This window comes from Hippichthys cyanospilos, chromosome 10 (assembly GCF_059441005.1).
Source record: "Hippichthys cyanospilos isolate Australia breed blue-spotted pipefish chromosome 10, RoL_Hcya_1.0, whole genome shotgun sequence".
NCBI classification, from domain to species: domain Eukaryota; kingdom Metazoa; phylum Chordata; class Actinopteri; order Syngnathiformes; family Syngnathidae; genus Hippichthys; species Hippichthys cyanospilos.
In genome coordinates, this window is record NC_142378.1 from 16,492,004 (window position 1) to 16,510,237 (window position 18,234).

Genomic DNA, 18,234 nt, shown 5'->3' on the forward strand with positions numbered 1-18,234 from the left:
CCTGTTCACCAGTTTGGATGACAACGATGAGAAAGGAGATGGATGTGGTCCTCTTGTTCTTCCCCCAGCAGTGGAGGATGCTAAAAACAGTTGAAAGGGAACATTGCTATCTTGATATGTACAGACAACTGTGAATGAGTGGCATTTCCCTAACTGCGCTAAAGATTCTTTTTCATGACCTTTTCATAAACTTAGACATTTATTGGGGCACATCAGGCTGAGCGCAGAGCACAAGCACATCGTAGCTTCTGGAAGGTTTTAGTTACCACCATTCAGATGAGGCGTTTATGCATTGTGACCCGCTGGCGTAATACGGTATCAAAGTATTTCGACATCATGCCATTTCCGTCATTGTGTCCCTGACCCCATTTAAAGTTCAGATTTTCAGTTCAGGACATTTTTTTGCTGTCTAGCAAAACCCTTAGGTTGGTCTAACACTGACTGCTCTTTTGAACTGTTTATAATTCTCTTCACCTTGACTGAGGCCCAAAATAGACAAAAAGCTCAGACGGCCTAAAATAGCAACAAACCGTGATCTGTTATTCAACCGAGACGTTCACTTGGCCGGTGAAGCCCTTAATGGCCCACAGGCCTCAGTGGGGTGATACTGACAGTGTCATGAACACACAGACACTTATTGCCTCTGTCACTGATGGATTACACACAGAAAGGAATGAATTGGAAGATACAAAAGAGCAATGTTTGGCTTGTCACACCTTTAAACAATGTGATGGATCTGTGTTTTTTGTCATTCTTTTCGGTGAGACAACCTTGTCACATTTGAGCAGCTACGAAAAAGATATCCTTCCGTAGTTATTGACTAGCTTTATTAAGTATTTTGTGGTTTATTCACAGTTAAGAAAATAAGTACAGTAATATCTATCTTGTTCCGGCAACATGGCTCAGCGGGAGAGTGTTCATCTCCAAAAGGAAAGGATGTGGGTTTGATCCCTCACCCTGGCGACCATGTTGATGTGTTCTTGAGCAAGACACACAACCCTAATTTAATCTGTGGACCTGGCAGCAGCCTGCATAGTAGTAACATCTTCCATTGGTGTGTGAATGTCAACCTTTGTAAAGCGCTATATAAGTCCACTACACTTTCCGTTTTTATCTCCTCCTAACTCTGACTAAACTTAGAAAACTTTCAGACATGTTTGCTGAAGCAATATCTACCGTAGAAAAATAAGCATTGATATCAGTTGTCGGCAACATTTGTTACTCAAAGGGCCATTTTGATTGTCTTCCACAGGAAAATAAAAAACACTGGGAGCTGCAAATCCTTTTTGACATCTAAAGTGAGGATAACACTGCACATAAAAAAAAAATAATAAAATGTCTTTTTAAGTAATCCTCTTATTCCTGAAATTAAATCCAAACTTAAATGTTTCCCCTGCAGCTACCCAAAAATGCAAACCAAAAATGCCATCTGTTTTGTCATCGTTTTGCTACATGCGGAACATGCATTCAGCTGTCCAATTAAATTAAGGACTACTGTAGTTCATTTTACGTGAATGATATACATATTCGCAAACAATAGTCATATCAAATGGTTACTGCACATGTGAAAAAGTATGGAAATAAAGTCAAGTGTCTCAAACACATTGAGTGGTCAAAACATTCTTATGCACATGCACAGCTGTGAATTTAAAGTCATTTCAGGTCATGAAGTATCATCCACATTATAAAGCTAACTGAGAAATGTCCGAGATAATAGCTTTGAACATCTTCCTTAATTTGAAGAGTAGAATCAAAAACATATTTTGGTCTGAAAACCTTTTTTAACGTTAATAAATGATTCTTTGCATGTTTCTGCAGAGCCATAGTCTGACTGACTTCAGAAATCATTTAGTGTAGAAAAAAAAAACATTTCAAAGTGTTATCAAAGTTCTGACTTACATTGGCATCAAGCTGAAAGTTATGTCAATGCACAAAGAGCACTACAATTTTCATATTTACAATGGCCTTTATAAAACCAACAAACTACTGCGATTTATATTTAGATGAATTATTCATTATTTTCCAAAGTCCCCGAATTTCACAGTAGAAGGATGAAAGAGCAACTGGCCACCATAGGTTGCAGACCCCTAATTTCTACGGCCCGTGAGCCATATTTATTTTATCTTATAATTACAGCAGCATATTCATTTTTGCCAATTACACCAGTATATTCAACAAATTGCTCACTATTATATCGTTAGTCCATCGCTGTATAACTTCCATATGCAGAGTCCATCCATCCATCCATTTTCTCAGCCGCTTATGTTATGTAAATGAAATTACACTTCGCAACAATAGAAGAGCACAGCAGAAAACAAATTGTTCTGACTGTGCCTTGGAACGCTTGAAAGACTTTTCAAGCTGTTTTTTAAATGATACGCAGCTCAAACTTAGCTTTGACACAAATAACTCTGCTGCACACAATTTTGTTCATGCTTGCAATCACAAACATGCGAAAACTGAAAATACATTATTCACATGCACACATGACCACAGATTTATAGATCAATAGTGTAACTTGTGAATAATATTTTGGCACGCAAATGCACTTGAAACACAATGCGTAAATGCAACGATCACAGTAAAATTAGTCATCAATTCCACACAAACAGCAGAATGATCAACAATGCATTATTATGCCTATCAGGGAGTATGATGTATATATACAAATCTACCATTTTCCTTTGAAAGGATACATGTTCTGCGCCCCCCCCCCCCCCCCTGATTTTCCCCCAACTTTCCACTGATGGACTGTTATTCTACTCTTCTGTCTTGCAGGTGTAGCATTTCTTATCATGATGCCTTGGGTGGGTTTAGGGAAAAGAGGTGAGAACAAATTTCCCTAAACATAAACATTTTGCCGAAAAAAAGGATATAATTTTATGAAATGTGAAGAATTTAATGTAAGAGGCTAACATTCTGAGGGTTTGGACATTCTTTGTCTTTAAATGATTAATTGATTATCAAAACTACTATATTGCATTATTATATTTCATGCAAACATTGCTCATATTTGTCATATGTATGCTGAGGTGCAGTGAATACACAGTTTCTTTTCTGTATTGCTAAATGAACACCCTTGGTGTGCGTGAAAGGGAAGCCCCGTGACCCTCTCAACAGCACGCTTTTGACCAAGATCTGTCATATAGGTAAATGTGAATCACACGTCTGTGTCTTCTCTCATTAGTTGTACTTGTGTGAGCATGACTGCTTGTGGGCAGACAGATGCGCAGAAATTCAGGTGACGCATTTGGAGAATGTGATCTCAACTGTTGTGTCTATAAAAACACACACACACACACACACACAATGTAAACTGTGGGTTGGATCACAGCCTGCGGGACTGCTCCAGGAGAGCGAGCGTGTCCCGGTTGAAAAATCTGCCTGCCTTTTTCGCTCGCTCAGCTGGTGTACCCTTGAACTCAGCATACATACCATCTGCACGGCATGATCCACCCACCCCCCACCCCACTGCCCAGCCCTCAACTTTTGTCGGGAATTCATTAGCCGTATGGTATTTGAATTCGCAAGGCAACCACCCGTCACTCACAGTGATGCACGCAAGCAAACATCGCAAAAGGTGCTGACATAAACCTTGCATAGAAATAGAAGAAAGTTGTGGCATGAATTATAAAGTGTTACTCAGCTACATCGCATCTTATCGTTGGCACGCCCACTATAGCACAGATTTCTAAGTAAGCCTTTTTCCTGGCTTTCTTCACTATAGAGGCAAGTTGGACTTTGTTCAGTGTAGTTGGTACCATGCTGTGTGGCAACCTGCCAGGCAACAGTGACGTATACGGGAGGAGATGCAGGATCATTGATAGGAAGACGAAAAAGCAGAGAAGGTGACCAACTTAATCTTATTTTGAATATACGCCTGTGAATATTGTTGTATCCCCTGTTTATACGTGATACTGCTCTAAATGTGTTAAAGTAAGAGTTGATTGAACTTTTGAAACTGCCACAATGCATGCTAATTCCCATTAGCCTGTCAATGGGGTTTTGCGTTGTATTTTAGCATTAAGCTAGTAGACTATCATCATGCAATGTATTCTCCATGATAGACTGGGGTTCACTGCAATTAAACCTCAATTCATTAATTCTACACAAGTCTTAAAGTTTTGGGTGGACAAATAACACCCTCAATATTATTAGAATTTTGGAAAACTGTCATAAAATGAGCACTACAATTTTACTTTCCTGTTGACTAGTCCAGTGTCATTGCTCACCCACACACCACAAACAATGAGAAGCTCTATACTGGATGGAAGAATGGAAGAATGGATAGATGGACAAATGGATGGACACAAGGTTGGGAGGATGGATGGCATCACGTGTCAAGTGTACATATATGGCTTATTTCAATGTTGTGCCTGTATATATATATATATATAATATATATATATATATATATATATATATATATATATATATATATATATATATATATATATATATATATATATATATATATATATATATATATATATATATATATATATATATATATATAATTTCACATGAATTAGAGTCTAATTCATGTGGATGCAGGTAATTGGTTTTACATAGATGTGATGCAAATTCCTGTTTTTGTTCCTGTCCTGCTGACTTGATCAAACTCTCAGGGAGTTTTTCGAAAATCACAATACTTATACTGATACTTCTGCACCAGCATTTGATCCCATTCAATGATGTTTGACTAAAGGAGGATTGAAGATTGAGATACCTACATAGCTTAGCTAGTTAGCACAGGCTAACTGCCGTATGTTTATTAATGTTGAAAAAACAGCTGCAATAGATAATGTTACAGGTAGTTATCCATCCTTGTACTGGTTAGCAACCTCTGGCAGAGCAAACTTTGTCGAGAAAATCACCATTCAAACACGCATTCAAGCCAAACCCACTTTAAACCTTGTTCAGTATTTTGTACAATCCTTAGAGCTTAACATCAAAGGCATTTCATATTAAAGAGTAAGCGTTGAAAGAAGACGCCAGGAAGCTGAAATTTCATCTAGGTTGTGACAACATTACAAATTTCAACATGGCATGACCCCTTAGTTATCACACTACCAGGATTGTGCTAGCCCTTGGCTAAAATACTGCCAGAATAATGTGGGAGAAAATGACCCAAAAATGGTCAAAATACTGCTTAAATGTCTTCACTTTTTGGATTACTGGAAAAATACCCGTGCAAGAGATTTGAACCCGACCCTCAGAACTGTACAAACCACTTTAACGACCATAAGGAAAACACTAAGTAAATCCTAAGTAAATGACATATTTCTGCACGAACGTGTTCATTGTTGGTTGGTAACCTCAAAATGTATGTCTATCTCTTGTAGGTTGGGATCATCACAAACCCGGCGGCAGGGGACTTTGGGCACAATCCCGGGAAGATGCGAATGCATCAAAGGTTCTTTAAACAGATGAAGCTGTCACCTCCAAATCGAGCATTTCCCTTTCCTATGCCAAGTTGTATAATTTCCGAGCTCTGTTTTCAGCTGCCTCATAACAGTGACTGCTTACTGTTTTGAAATCAGCTGACCAGACAGCAATCATCCATTGCCCTCCCCCCCGCCACATGCAGTATCACAGCCTCTCATCTCTGACTCTGCGCTTCCTATCTAACTCTCCCAGAGCCCCTGGGGAGGTGTGACTGACAGTTTGAACACCCCTGATTGGAACAACAGCTGCTGTAAATCTGTCTTTGCAAAACATGGTGGATTGTCACATTGATTTAACTTTGGTGTTATCCTGCATATGTTCAATACACTAGTGAGCATTGATATATTTTCCCACTGCCACCGATTTGATACATAATCCTCTTTCATTTTTGTGCCTTTTGTGCCAAAAGCTGCCTTTTGTTGCCATTAAGTGCGTAGTGAGCCACGTGTATGGCGAGCGCTGACCTTGTCATTAGCGCTGCTCAAAATCAAGATGTAACTAGGTAATTACTACATATTCAGTATATACAGTAAGGAGCAATTGCTTCCATTTATATGATAAGCACACATACTTGCAAACAAAGACCTTTTGTGTTGGACCGAGGATGATGGCTGAGCCCCTGGGATGAAATCTGGAGGTGCAATGTTAGGATTCAGCATATCAAAAGATGAGCATCCCTTGCTCAAGGCGCATAAAGCAGATTCTCGCAAAGTATATATATATATATATATATATATATATATATATATATATATATATATATATATATATATATATATAATTTCATCCACTTTTTCTATCTTTAAATCCCATTGTAGTCCATGTAGCGTCCAGCGATTTTCTAATCGCACAGACATGTTCCTCTTGAACCATTTGGTTGAAGGTGCGGAGTCTGTGCGGAGTTGTTATTTTTACGAAAGAACAAAAAACAAAACATGTTTTCAAAAAACTGATTTGTCGGTAATCAACACAATAGTGAAAAGACTGATTATTAAACTGTTAAACTGTCACAAACACATTTTGACCGTTTGTCACATCACATACAATATCTGTCAACTAATGACAACTAATATACACACATAATACAAACGTTGTTAGTCTGTGTGCATCAACAAAAATCCCTGTCTATTAATGTGCTGACATAATGAAAATAGCCGTCTGTCAACTCACCTCCACACCAAGTCTGAAGGATTTTGAAAAATAATTTAATTGCATTTGTTGCCCTAAATATTGCAATGACAATTTAATACACAATTATTTTTTCAAGGCCCTCTTCCCATGTAGCTTTATGAAACTATAAAAGTATTAAAATAAAGCATATCAGATTTATTATACATAAATATGTTGATCTTATTAGATTGGCCTGAATTTGAGCAAAAGCAAATGAGCATATAACGCAATTTCTTTTTCTTCATTCACATGCATTCATAATTGGTGAAAAACACGTGGTGATAATCTCATGGAGTTCTTAGCATATTGGAGCAATGCCAGCTCAATATGTAATAAATATAGTCATGAAAATATACTGTGGCACATTTCATCTATTTTTTTTTTCCATTGTTCATTTGGATTTGTGGGGTGACTATCAAAATGCTGAAGAAAAAAAAATAGCGGAACTGTGCATTTCCTCGCTACTTCGTAATGAAATCTCTCAAAGTTGATAAGATTCATCCACTGCCATAAATGTCAGCACCAAATCTCATTGCAGTCCATCCTTGACTCTCCATCTCTGTGAGCCAAAGTGAAGGACTTCCTGGTTTATCTTGAGCACGTTATTATCTTTCAAACCACCACTGTATAATAGGAAGTCTGTATTATGGACTTGTGTTCCATAACAAGGTGTGTCAACATGATTCTTTTATGACATATTAGATACAAACAAGCATTTCCTCAAGAGGGTGAGTACAGTATATGAAGTTCCTGTTCACATCTGACACGTTGAAGCACATATTTGTTTATCAAGTGCTCTTGTCAGCGATATCACTCTGACTTCCCTGGAGGACCGAATACATGCCGCCTCAACTTAAGCACCAAGACTCCTGGTTTCTAGAGCAAATGAATTCCCTGTTGGAGAATGACTGTTATGAATGGCTTGGGAGAGAGAGAGAGATGGATGGGCCACCTATTCTTTTGCACGGCCCTCTGCTCTGAGTTATAAAGATGCTGAGGCGTGTCCTATTTTTTGAGAGGGGGAATGTGGCTTTGTACAGTAGCTCAGGGGACTTTCCATGTGGGGCTCGAAGGGCTGCTGTGTTAACACACTTGGAAGCAAGACAGAGGGAACCTACTGAGGGTCAAACTGATGTATGGCCATGGATCGTGTGCATTCAGGTCCTTCAGATTTATTAAATGGGTTCTCAGATGCAAGCTGAAGTAGCCCCTAACTAGTAACTAAGTACGTAATTTGGATGGGAAAACGGTGTAAAACACATTTCATCTGTGCCTGATTCGTTAAAATTTGGAATTGCATTTCTTGTGGTATTGTTATTGTTGCATTATTGCACTTTGTTATTGTACATGTAAAACGCAGAGGATAGTGAGAAACGCAATTTCGATTCCTTTGTATGTTAAGCACATGTGAAGAAATTGACAATAAACTTGACTTTGACTTTGACTTTGATGTCTAGTAGACTGTAACTATCGAATCTTTTTAAAATTGAATATCCAATCGATTTTTCCATCGAATAATCAAGTAATCATAATCAACCAAGGTTGAAGGTAAATTGTAGTTGAAAATCATCCATTCATCGCTCCGTCAACCAATCCTACTACAAGTATAAATAATGAATAATAATCATAATCAACGAAGGTTGAAGGTAAATTGTAGATGAAATTCATCCATCCAGCGCTCCATCAACCAATCCTACTACAAGTATAAATAATTAAACATCTGAATAAATTATTGTTAAACAGTACCCTCTACATCTTAGCCTTAAACAAGGAGCCAAAGCTGACTGTTACTACCTTAATTTCAATCATCCAAATTAAGTAGATGTCCTTGAAACAAAATAAAACCACCACTAAGGAACTAGATTGCCATAATAAAATCATGTCCACTGGGAAGCATACACATCAAACAGCATGAATGTTCAGTGTGAGTTGTCTGGACATGGCTGCAATTAGCAATCGGCCTGTAAGGAAGCATTACTGTGCTTTAAATTGTTTATATCTTGCATTGGCTGTCAGAGCCAATCAGAGTGAAATTGTCACTTTGTGATGTGCCCATTGGTTATTCGAATGGAAAGGCATCGCAGAATGCTTTGCTCAACTGTGCACAAGCGATTTATTCATTCAAATCATATAGAAAAAGCAAAATAAAAGTAAAATGTATTAATACGTCATTTGAAACATTCCTTTTTACTCCAAATCTGCATAATGAATGTGCTAAGCAAAATTGTGTACAGTATGCATTTCAGTTCATGAAAACATGACTCTGAAATGCACCGCAAAGACTTGACATCCCAGCCATGCTGGCAAACTTCAACGGGGAGAAAATGTTGTTCAGTGCTATACATTAAGACATTGCTTCTTGCCAGCAGTGCTTCTTAATTATTCTTTTACAAAGCCCTTCAAGGAAAGAGAAAACAATACGGGCCCCCCACTTGCTGCGTGACTATAAATGAGATCATTATATATGAAAGTTGTATACCTTAAATTGTATCCTTGTAAATGTTATCAGAAGAAAAAAAGCAACATTTAGCAAATATTAACTTTACTTTTTAAAGGGTTTATACAGGTTGCATCTTATTCTGAAACTGAAAAAAAAGCTTAAGGTGCAGGTTGCCTGCAAGGTGCCTGCAAACAAAGTAGGCCAGCTCTGAAACGATATTTTTGAGGTTTACTACCTTCCATCAATGAAGATATTTCACTTCCTGCCCTGTCACCAACTCTGAGAGGAGCCCCGTCTGTGGAGCTTTCGTTCCAGTCGGGGAGCACCTGATTTCTCTCATTATTTTGGCTCCTGAACTAGGCAGGCCTATTAAATAGCTTTTAATCAAGACCACGGTTCATTACATCAAGGAGACTTTAAGCCGTCTTGATAAAAATAGCTTGGAGGGACCTCAGTCCACACACCTTTGTTTGACCAGCTCAGCCGTGGAAGAATTTGTGATGGAAATGTCCGCGTATGACAGTTGGTGAAGGGGCTTCAGTAAAAAATTGAAGCTTAGTGGACTATGCAAATGAATTCTTTATAATGTTGAAAGGCACAGGCTTACTAAATCCTCCCCTGTAGAGGAAACACTTTATCACTATTTGTGTCAAGCATTATGTTACTGACTGTTATATTCAATACAATAATGTACAAACACATTATGCCGTCACGCAGTGTTGTTTCATTGTGTTTTCTCACAGACATCATTTGGTGTAGATAAACGGTCCAATGGAACGTCGATACAGTGAGTAGGATTACACAAACAACGATCAATCGTTAATTTAATTTCCATTATGCACAAAACATTTTAAAGTCATGGTGAGGAGAGGCCAAGGGAGATCTAATCATTTTTTATGAGGACCCAGACAAAGGTAGAGGTATGAGTCCTGCCTCATTCATTTATTTACTGTCTATATACAAGTACTACCCATTTCAAGTGTTATAATAGTGTTAACATTCAGTGATTGGTAAGAGTGATGCAACAAAAGTGATGCAAAAATTGGACTAAATCATAAACAAAACACGTTATATTATTTCAGTGAATGTGTTCTGGCCATGTAAAACTGATACATAAGGCCCATTGGACATATTTGGACCACGAGAGCTTTTGAGCCTTCTTTTTGCAAAATAACAACTCCTCTGAGGATCTGTTGTCAAACGCAGAAAAATATTTAACTCTCAACTGCCAAATATATAACAATAAGAAACCGTTTGTAGGCTCATTGCATCATTTTTTCCCCCATAGATTTAGTATGGGTCTCAGGAGATGATTTAAAAACTGAAATTGCTGCTGATAGAAAAAAGATTGCCCTTTGCTGCTCTATGCATCTACGGAACTATTCAGTAAAAAAATACCAATTGTTTCTTCATCATCCTCCACTGATATGTTATTTTTCTTTGTGTTAATATTTTACTGTGCTTGATAAGTTAGTTAGTTCATAGTGCATGTTACCAAAGGAAGGAATCACAAAGTGCTTCACATACTTATGATACAGTCATATGATTAATCAAAACATTAATTAATGTAATTAAAACATTTCACTGTTACAAAGAAAAATCTAAATAAAACAATCAATATGGCTGTGGAAGTCAAAATCGCCTGCTTCACATTAAGTTCACCTGCAGAAAAGTTCTTTACAATCTTTGCACCATTTACATTCTCCATTTTACAACCCAAATAAACTTTTATTCTTCTTTTTCTAAACAACACATTGGCTAGAATCTTCAGAGACTTGAGCTACTTCTGATCAGTGATAAACTCCAAACAGATCTTCCCTGCGGGGATGTACATTATGGCAATCAAATTATGTAATCACGCTCTGCTTAACAGAGCAAACAAACAACGGCCTTGTAGTATCTCGTCCATTAATCCAAGATCTAGTTTGTGCCCATAATAGAACCACTCCCGTTATTAAATTTACGATAAATATGAATAATAAGAAAGAAAGCCATAATGAAAATTATACCACAAACGGTAAAGCCAGAATTTCACGCATGTGAGGCTACTTAATGCAAATTAATTTGCTTCTTTTTTTTTTTTTCGCTATTGTGCCGTAGTATGTCTGTGAGTGTGTGTAAAAGTTAGTCTAGGCACGCTTTTATGTCTTGTCGAGGATACTTTTACACCAGAGGAAGGATGAGCGAAATGGAAGACTGCAGTCTAGAACAGTTTCCGATCAAGCTCTGCTCATTGTTCTATTGTTTGCCTGCCAAGTTGTCACGAGTCAAGAATTTTGCATCGTCCGTGAAACCAGACACAAGGCAAGATATTTGATCCACTTGATATTGTATTATCATGTACGGAGTCACAGAGACACAGAAACCACAATTGTGTACAGTGTAATCCTCAAACCTTGTGCAGACATTCAGAATTATTTAGAAGGTCTGGAAAAAAAAAAAGACCCAGACTGGATTTCTTATTAAATGCAATAAAACAGTCAGACTGACAGTGATGGTAAGAAGGATTTCCATGTTGGGAAGGGAATCTGATAGCGCTTGTCAAAAGACTGATGCTGCACTGCTCTATAAAGCACAGCACAGTAACCTCATTAGGAATGCCATATAGGTTTCAATGAGCAATGACTAATGAAAAAAACTCCCTCATAATGATGTATTCAGATCGTCTTAATGTTTGCAGAGCGCCTCTGACAATGTCAATAACGGTGACAATATTCAAACCAATTGAATTTTTGTGGATACGCTGACTAAAATTAATATTTGCCAAGTGTATAGCAAAAGCCAAAAATTTCAGAATGTGTATTTGAGGAATGATCTTGTACCATACTCAACCAATTTTGGCACATAAGAGCTTGACATTCAACTAAAGTGCTAGTTAAGATGTTCACAGTTAACACATAGCAGTTTTTATATATCTATCTGGTGATATCGTGGATTGTAAATCGTAGATCGCAATCTCCAAATTATTCTTAAAATAAATTCATTGAATGAATTATAATCCCGGATGGATGTATTGAGGGATGGATCATTTAAAAACATATTTTTATAGCAGACTGAATGCCCAGGGGGTGCGACTTGGTGGGCGGTCTACATTTGACAACAATGTGACAATACTGAATTATTTTATCGTAAAACGATGTATACATTTCTGTCAATCTATCAATCAAATTAAACAAAGAAACACCAAAAATCTGTTAAATAAACTCAGAAATATTTAAACATCAGCAATGAAAAATAACAATATAGATATATGAAAATGAATGTATGAATAGTCGTGCCGGCACAACACAACTATGGGGTGGGATGCGGGGGTGTTGCTCAGTTGTGGTTGAAAGCTAGTCTTCAAATCACGCACACATCACATTTATACTTGTCATTCAAAAATGGATACAGCCGTGCGGACACATGCCATTGTGTCATGGACTGACCAGCAGGTCTACTTGCATAACGGTGAACTCGCCATGCACTTCTCGGCCCCGATTCCTAATGCAAAGGAGAGCTGACGCCAGGCTCGGCCGGGAATTGGTTGCTTCTATCCCGCCATGATGCAGAGCAGTACAAACGCCCCAATAGGCCCAAAAGAGAGAAGACTCTTTCCAAGCGCACAGATAGACTACAAACAGACCTGCGCCTGAACACCAAAATATTTTGTTCCATAATATAGCAATATCGACAGATACACGTTTCAGGCGCCAGAATTCTTGCGCCAGACAGCGTGTCTGTGCAGCACATAGTCTGCAGACTCAATGTAAGAGCATCAATCGAGTACTTTGCATTTTTACAGCATACACATCAGTTGATGTGCATCACTTTTTGCTTATTCAATATTTGTCAGCTTTTACTTCGGACAGTATTGGTTACCTAACTTGGAAAGCAACCTTTGGTGACCCAGCCAATATTTAAACACACACACACACACACACACACACACACACACGCACACACACACACACACACACACACACACACACACACACATTTTGGGGAACATTTAGCATCCAGAAAAATTTGTTAGCGTGACAGGCCTTCATTCACATGAAGTCAAGCCAATGAACTGTTATACCATCTGTGATTTATTTATGTCAAAGATGTGGTTTTCATTCAAATATCTACTGTAATCATTACTATTGTATTCTTGATGGAGACTATATGGATTATTTTGACTATTTTGGGGTCAATTTCTTCTTTCTTACACTTCAAGTTCACTCACAAGTTGTCTTGCCATTGTGGAATTTTGACATGCTGTCATCATTTAGGTGAAATTTCAGCTCCAAATTCGTATTCGAGTCTTTTCCTGTTGACGTGAAATTCCTATGATGTACGGATCAAAGCATTGGCCAAAATACCGCACAAGGGTTAAGTGATAGGACAATCTTTCTCTGATTGTTTGAACTTCCATTTCTTTCCACATCAATGTGACACCCTTTTCTGAGAATGAATTGACAGTGCACTCTATTTTTTCAAAACTGCTTCAAAGCAGTATTATTCAATAAGCAGTTCCACACGGTTGTGACTTATTACTCTGACCAATAAATTGCGCTCACAGGTTATGAACAATCAAACTGAATAACTCAATCGTTAAACATCATGGCTAAAGAGTCATCCCATCAAACGGAGCAAACATTACATCCAAAGACACATTTTTTCTTAATGGCACGGGGAAAATGGAAATCAGAGCATAGACATGTCATAAACATCACATGGATATGAGCAATATTTGATTACATCCCATAACTCACAAAACATGCTTTTCAATTTGATTGTAACAAATAATGCTGCTAAATCAGACAAGAGCCGTCGACCGCTTTTTCATGCATTTTCAATGAACACCGCATGCTTGAGTAATACGTCATGAAATATTCAAGTTTGGTCCTTAATGCTCTTGAATACTGACTGGAGTGTTTTATTACATAATGAGAGCGCAAAGTATCTTTTTTAATTTGCTAACTTGGAGAAAATTGGAGAACATAACACCGGAATCTATATTTTAAGAAAAAAAATATGTAACGTGAGAAAATATTTCTTTTAGTCCATTATCACCCTGTGACCTAAGTTTACAGTAAGTCTGCTGCACTGGTGATGTAACCCAAAATATTTTGCTGTCTGCAAATTGATGTCCGATTCGCTGACGCCACTTGGGGAGCGTGTATGCTGGAAAATCATGGTGTGATTCCCCCTTGGCATAGCTGTTTACATATGACATGCACCTGCACGCTCCTTGTGCCTTCTCCCCGCTTGCGTGTGCGTGTCAGCTTTCTCATAAGCTTTGACTCAAGCATAAACATGTACAGGGGATTGTCAGTTTACGACGGTTAAGATTTACGCTGCTTCGACGGATCAGTTCATGATCCGTGTGTTTTTATATAAAATATTGATGAATTATGATGATGGTATTCCGATTTCGTAACTTCGTCGTAATCCAAAGATCCCCACATAACATGACTAGATGACTTGATATTTTCCACAACTGAAATTTGGACTATATTCAAAAGAGATTGAACAATGAATGTGAAGCAAGCCATGATAATCATCGTTATCATCATCGTAGCACCAGCAGTGTTAAAAGCGGATCTTACCTGTAAATGCCCCTGGTACATATTGAGGCGTCGCGGATGTCTCCGTCGCTGACTGCCGGGACTTGTTCCAGACTTCTCGGGGCTCAAAGTCAAAGTAGAAGTGGTGACATTGAATGGCTGCGGTAAAGTTGAAGGATGCGGGGAGTGAGGAGGCAGAAAACCGAGCGCTCAGGTGCTCAATGTGACACTCGGCAGCAGCTCCGCCCGGCCACTTGAAACTCCCCGGGTCGGGTCGTCCCTCCCTCTCGCAGTGGGCGCTCACTCCTCAGCCTGAACCGGTCTCGGTCATCCCTCTCGCTGCTCTATCTCGCTGCCTCTCTCGCCCCACCTCTTCGTCATCATCGCGTCTGGGCTGCTCGAACGCTCTCCGGGGCTCGCGCCTCTTCTTATAGCGCGCTCTTTATCCCGGTTCGGCCGCCGCGCTGCCTCCCAGGCAGCCCTCTGGTGGGCGCCTCCTTCCGCCGCGCTGACGTCGTTCTCAGCGAGCGCCTCCCTCACTTCATTGGATGCGCTTGCTTTGACTTGCGAGTTAATTTGGAGGATCGGGTTCGAAGCCGTGCCCGGATTTCCAAAACGTGGACCTTAAAGCAGGGGTGTCAAACTCATTTTATCTCGGGGCCACACCTCGAAACTTTTAAGTGAGCCGGACTCGTATGTTGCTTCAAAAGAATTCGTGTCACTTATACAGTATGAAGATTTTTGCTATGCCGCCCAACCTGGTCCCAATTCCCAGCAAATAGCGGTGTATATCGTTGTAATATAAAGTGTTATAAGTAAAATAATTTCCTTTTTCGGTCCCCCGTATAAACAATAAACATTTCCCAATAAACATTTTTCCTTAAATTGCATGAAATAAATGTACATTCTCTATGGTCATTTGTTCATAAATTTCATATTTTATATAGAATATATAATAAAATGAAATACAATTGAATGAATTATTTTAAATTAAAGGGACACTGTGTGAAATTTACAGCATTATTCATTAAAAATGACTAAATTAAATGATTATAAATTTCAAAAACTTGCAAATAAATGTGTCCTTACTGACTAACAGTATGTTTTAAATATAATCGTTGGTTAAGTTATCGTTAAATTAAACACCTCCTGCTGTCTGTAATAAAAAAAAAAAAACTGTCAAATCTTACACATTCTTCCTTTAATGCAATGAAACACACATGTCAAAATATGTGGTTGTACAGCTTTTTAAGGAGTACATTGAAGGGCAAAGAAAATTAAACGGAATAAAATTGTACCATAGTGTCTCCTTTTGGACACTGAACACCTACGCAATTACAAATTAAGAAGCAATTCACTTCAAATATGGTAGCGCTGCGTGCTAATTGCTGAGCTGTAATTAGAGTGCAGAGAATACAATGCTGACCAAAGTCACATATCTGGTAATGGCCCAGGTAGCGACCCTTGCCTAATGTTGCGATCGAAGGATTTTACCTGCGCTGAGCATGACAAAACTAGATGCTAATGTTAACGCTAGTGTAGTGTTCCACTTTCTGTCACTGAAACGATTTAGCAAGCTATTTTGCACAAGTGAGGTAACTGGTTACTTTTTGCTTGTAAATTGCAGTGCTCATCTGGGAATTGCTTGTAAAAGTAAGAAATGTTGTCTTTTCATTATGGACAGTGGACGATCGTGTTTGGTCCTATTAGGCTTTTTTTCTCTCTCTCTCTCTCCCTTTTTAACACTTCGCAAAATTATTTTTCAGGCCAAAATAAACTTCCTTGCAGCTCAGACCCATGACGTAGGCCATACGTTTGACACCTTAAAGGAAAAGTCAACCCAAAAAGTCTTCACAACTCCAGATTTTAAATAAAAAAAACAATAACAAACAAGCATGCAAAAGTCCTTTACAAATAATTATTGAAATAATTAATTATTTCTGAAAAATATAAGTTCATAAAACAACTTTTAAGTTCAGTAGGTTATTCAACTTCCTTTTTTTTAATCCTTCCCCTGAACAGATCTCTACTGTAATCCCAAAACAGGATGCTTTACGTTGAATATTTTTCTGTGGACTAATATTTATTTATAGTTATTTCTTTTTGAGAACAGGTCTGACACTTTATGTATACTTTATGTATAACACATGATTAATCAGAATGTTTAGACAAGCAGCCCTGCATAGACCATATTATAAAGAAGAAAATCAGGGGGTGGGGTCGACCTGTGGGTTGCACCAACACGCTCACTCATCTCAGCTGTGAATGACCCATGACCAAACTCAAAAGAACGGGTGAAGCATGATTGCCTATTACCTGAGCGCTGAGCAACTGTAATGTCATTTTCAGTCAACAGCAAGCGGCAAAATGGGAAAAAATGGGTGGATTTTGCTGCTCAATTCATAGTCCACAAATGCAACATTGATCAGAATGCTATATTTGGACTAGTGGCTGCACAGAGAAAAGTATTAGTGTACAATTTTTTTGTACTTGACTTCACCTTAAAAGCTTTCCTCCCCAAATAATTTGGGCTAGGCTCCTGCTCCTCCAGTACCATAGAGAAAATACAGTCCTACAGAATTTGTGTAGAAATATGAATGTTTTGGCCTTCAGTCTTTGTCAAACCTTCTACAATATGTGCCACCTAAATAAAATACAATGTAACATTGTCCGTTCGGTGTACCACCATAATGAGCAACTTTAAAATACAATTGCATAGCGGTCCTAAGTGTTTCTGAAAAACCAATGTAACAATTGTATTCAAGTGAATGCTACAATATTAGCATATTGAGCATATTGTGCTTGGGTTGATGCAGCTTCAGACTGAGAGAAAAAAAAACTTTTCAGACACTTGCAGTGTTATAGATTAAAAAACAGTTCATGTTTGTCTGCATCACTAAGAGAACACTTTAGATGAAAAAAAAAAATGACCATGGTTGAAAACAAAAGCCTCATAGGACATAGCAGGATCTTTATAAATATCTGAAAGCAATTGGGAGTCACCAAGAACACACTGGTACCACACTCTGTCGGAACAGACTCAAATTGTAAGTAAAAGGTGAAAATGACTGAATGAAAGGTAGAAAGAACCTCAGTGAGGTTTGCAACATCCATTGTGAGTCACATTTCAATTACAATGACTCACAACTATTAGGTTTTGACCAGATGGCGTTCCATTAGCAAGCTTGTGAGTTGTTTCATTATATTACCTCTTGACGGTACATCCATGGCTGCGCAAGTTAGCAAAGACAAAGCCTTGTAAAAGGAGCTCATTACTGACATGTTGACGGATGCTTCTCATTTCAACTTGAGGGAAATGTGGCTTAGCACTGTCATGTCCATGTGAATTAGTTGTACATAATAAGGCCCAGACTCTATTTAATTACCTGGGACACTTGAAGAGGCACAAGAGGCATGATTCATGATAATTATGATAAATGTCTAATGATTAGGCTTGACACTTGCAAAGAAGCATATTGGTAATACGGTTAATGAATTCATGACGCACTTCCACATCATTCCATTCATTTAGATGGCAGGTGGCAGCGGCCATTAGTGAAATGGATTTTCGGAGTCAAATCTGTGAACATAGGAGAACACATATAATACAGAGTAAAAATGATGAATGAAGCGTCCAAAATA

The 18,234-nt window shown here is 38.3% G+C and overlaps 1 protein-coding gene across 3 annotated transcripts in view; it reads right to left on the reverse strand.

The window, feature by feature from the left end:
• The window catches only part of pex5la (peroxisomal biogenesis factor 5-like a), a 93,229-nt gene extending 78,154 nt beyond the window's left edge, over positions 1–15,075 (reverse strand). For all 3 annotated transcript variants that reach the window (XM_088425341.1, XM_088425340.1, XM_088425339.1), the window contains exon 1: positions 14,635–15,075. In XM_088425341.1, coding sequence (XP_088281467.1) covers positions 14,635–14,655 — 21 coding nt within the window. In that variant the 5' untranslated portion in view covers positions 14,656–15,075. The remainder of the gene's footprint in view (positions 1–14,634) is intronic.
• Between the last annotated feature and the right edge of the window lie 3,159 nt (positions 15,076–18,234).